This window comes from Pyrus communis, chromosome 7 (assembly GCF_963583255.1).
Source record: "Pyrus communis chromosome 7, drPyrComm1.1, whole genome shotgun sequence".
Lineage (NCBI taxonomy): Eukaryota > Viridiplantae > Streptophyta > Magnoliopsida > Rosales > Rosaceae > Pyrus > Pyrus communis.
The window spans coordinates 15,702,290-15,705,168 of record NC_084809.1 but is presented as its reverse complement, the minus strand read 5'-3'; the positions used below and the strand labels follow the sequence as shown (position 1 = coordinate 15,705,168).

Sequence of the window (2,879 nt, the reverse complement as noted above, 5' to 3'; positions counted from 1 at the left end):
TAACGCACTTCACTTGGACACTCTCTATAATACACGTAAATCCTACATACCATAGTAAGGCATGCTCGTATTAGAGAGTGTCAATTATGTACGTATAAATAGGATTATTGGTTGTACGACTAAACTCTGTATATTGTTAGTGCACGAGTATTATTCTTCTTATCCATTCACTTTTCAAACAAATAAAAAATAACAATTCAAAACCTGTATAAATAGGGGGAAAGGAATGCCTACCTGCTCATACGCTTTCTTTCTACTTCTCATTGAGATATATCTTCTTCTGCAATCGACTCCTACAGAAAAACTTTGTGAGAAAATGGAGAAGAAGGGAGTGACACTGTCGGTGGCGATCGTTGGTTACTTGGTTCTAGGGTTGCTGCTGGGGCAGTGTAGTGCCGTCGAAAATCCAGAATGCTACGCCGGCTGTCTGAATAAATGTAAGAGCAGCAGAGGTATGATGCTTCTCGCATGTGGTAGTGCATGCGCCCTTCAATGCCTGTTCTCAAGTCCTTCTTTACTCAGTGTTCCCAAAGACAATCACTATTTCTGCAAGCTTGGATGTTCCGCTTCCTTGTGTAACAATTTCTTGGATGCAGAAAACCCAGGTATAAACATTCAAGCCCAATTCATCGTCCATCAATATAGATTTCATTGCTTTTTTCAAACCCCGTCTGCTTCCTAATCTAACAAATCTATTGTTTGACAAAAAGAAAAAAATGATGTGAATATTTTATGTTCTCACCTTTAATTGTGCTACAACAACAAAGGACAATACTTGCGTCCACTCATGAAAAAATGTGACAAAATTATAATTTGACCTTAATTGAAAATATAGAAAATAGTATGCGTCAAACCTTTTGATCGTTTTATTTATTTACATGAGTTTTCTTCTGTATGCAGAAATTACAGAAAAAGTTGGCGGATGTATGGATTCTTGCTCAGACAGATGCGCTACCATGAACACCATGAACTTACCACCTAATAACAATTAGTGTTAAGATAATCCTATTTTGTAAGGCTAATATGGAATTAAAATAATAAATGGCAAATCATATTAGGTAAGGCTACAATTTGTGTTGGACATCTGCTTCCTAAAGTCTAATCCAAACGTTCGAACTTGAATTTTATTATATGAAATAACAACGTGTGGGCAATATGTGGGTTTATGATTTCTAAATACTAACAAAATCTAAATGAACTTATCAGATTCCTCCTACATGAATGATAGGCTCAGCCTACCTATCTCTCTTTTAGTATAAATAATATGGTTTGTTAAAAAAAAAAAAAAAAAAAAAAAAAAAAAAAACAATGTCTTTGATTAATTTGAAATCAGAAAAAATATAAAATAAAATAAAATAAATTGTTTTTTTGAATCACTAGATGGGAGAAACAGAGAGACTAATAATTGAACACAACCGTTGTTCATTACAATTTTGTAATATGGAGTGTTACTATTAAAAGAATGTGGTTGTTTTATTTTGAGAAACAAGCATGGATTAACCATGAGCACAGTAAAAGAGCGTAAACTTGTCTTAAAAACAAAATATCTAACATTTGCTTCGACCGTTTTTCAAATTTTTCCAATTCGTTTTCATGAGCATTATACTATTATTACTACTCTTCATATGCACTAAGTTTTGTGTTTAATTACATGATGATTTATTCATTTCCAGTGTGAAAAAAATATAGCAAATACATTGTATTTTTTTCAACAGTAATGTTGGTGTTTAGACCCCTTTTTTTTTTTTTTTTTTTTTTTGGTAAATTGGAAATAGCATTCAGGACAAAAACCAGCAAAGTACAAAGAGCAAATATACACAAAAGGCCCAATTACATGATACCCACAAAGAAAAATATATGGACCTCAACGCAAAACAAGAAGGGGCCCAAAACACACATTGAAGCCCAAAAAGAGAAACACTCCAAAACTAAAAACCCTATCCTCCTACCATCACTGACGCCGCCAAAACAGTGCCTCCAAAACACCACTAGCCAGCATAAATGGCTGCCAGATATCATGTCTCCAAAAGAGAAGAAAAGGAGTTTGCCGCATCCCACAACGAACTTCCTTCTGATCGCATCCACGGAACAAAAGAAGCTAATGGAAATACATAACCCATTAGCGACAGAGCCAATAAAGGAAAATAGAATGAAGGTGACACACCTCACCCGGAGTAGAGACGTGTTGCCCATCACTCGAAGTTGACGTAAGCAAAAGTGTGAGAGATGTAAAAATGTGAATAATTTAACTCTAAAACTAGAACTTATTTAACTAGTAAAGTGAGTGCACAGTAGTCTAAACTAATATTCAGAGCATAGATGACAAAAGAGTGTGCAGTCTAAACTAATTAAAGTGCTTTAGTACACAACCGGGAAAAACCCTACATTTATTTAGATATGTCAAAATCCGTTGGAGTTTCCTCGTATGCCACAAAGAATTCAGCTATCTAAGACCTGGAGCGGCGAAAAATAGAAAGGTGAGTGGGCACAAAAACAAGGGTTTATAAAACACATTTATTTTCGGAACATACTAACCCTTCACTGGAAATCATGTATAGTTTCCAGAAAATCATACTACGTATAAGTATGAAAACAACTTTAAATAAACAATAATGCCAGACTACGCCAAACCATAATATCCCAACAATAGCATAATGAAAATATGTTGCTCATCAATCTACGCTAGCACACGAGTTCATGCAGATAGTTTCTAACATGAATAGGACTGTGGTGTAATGTATAAGTACGCTTTAGTGCTACAATCACATGAAGACTAGTGATAATTGCGGTCACCTACGAGTCGAAGTTGCCTAATGCAACCTGTACGATAGGACTGGCACCTACTTGGATCCAAGGCGAGCATACGGTGCAAAGGTGAA

General features: G+C 35.3%; 1 protein-coding gene across 1 annotated transcript; it reads left to right on the top strand.

Annotated features, from left to right (window-relative positions):
- Window positions 1-236: 236 nt before the first annotated feature.
- LOC137738725 (thionin-like protein 2) lies at window positions 237-1,178 on the top strand. The gene is made up of 2 exons (XM_068478200.1): window positions 237-605; window positions 901-1,178. The coding sequence occupies exons 1-2, from the start codon at window positions 317-319 to the stop codon at window positions 990-992; spliced, it is 381 nt and encodes a 126-aa protein (XP_068334301.1). The 5' UTR covers window positions 237-316; the 3' UTR covers window positions 993-1,178.
- Window positions 1,179-2,879: the final 1,701 nt, after the last annotated feature.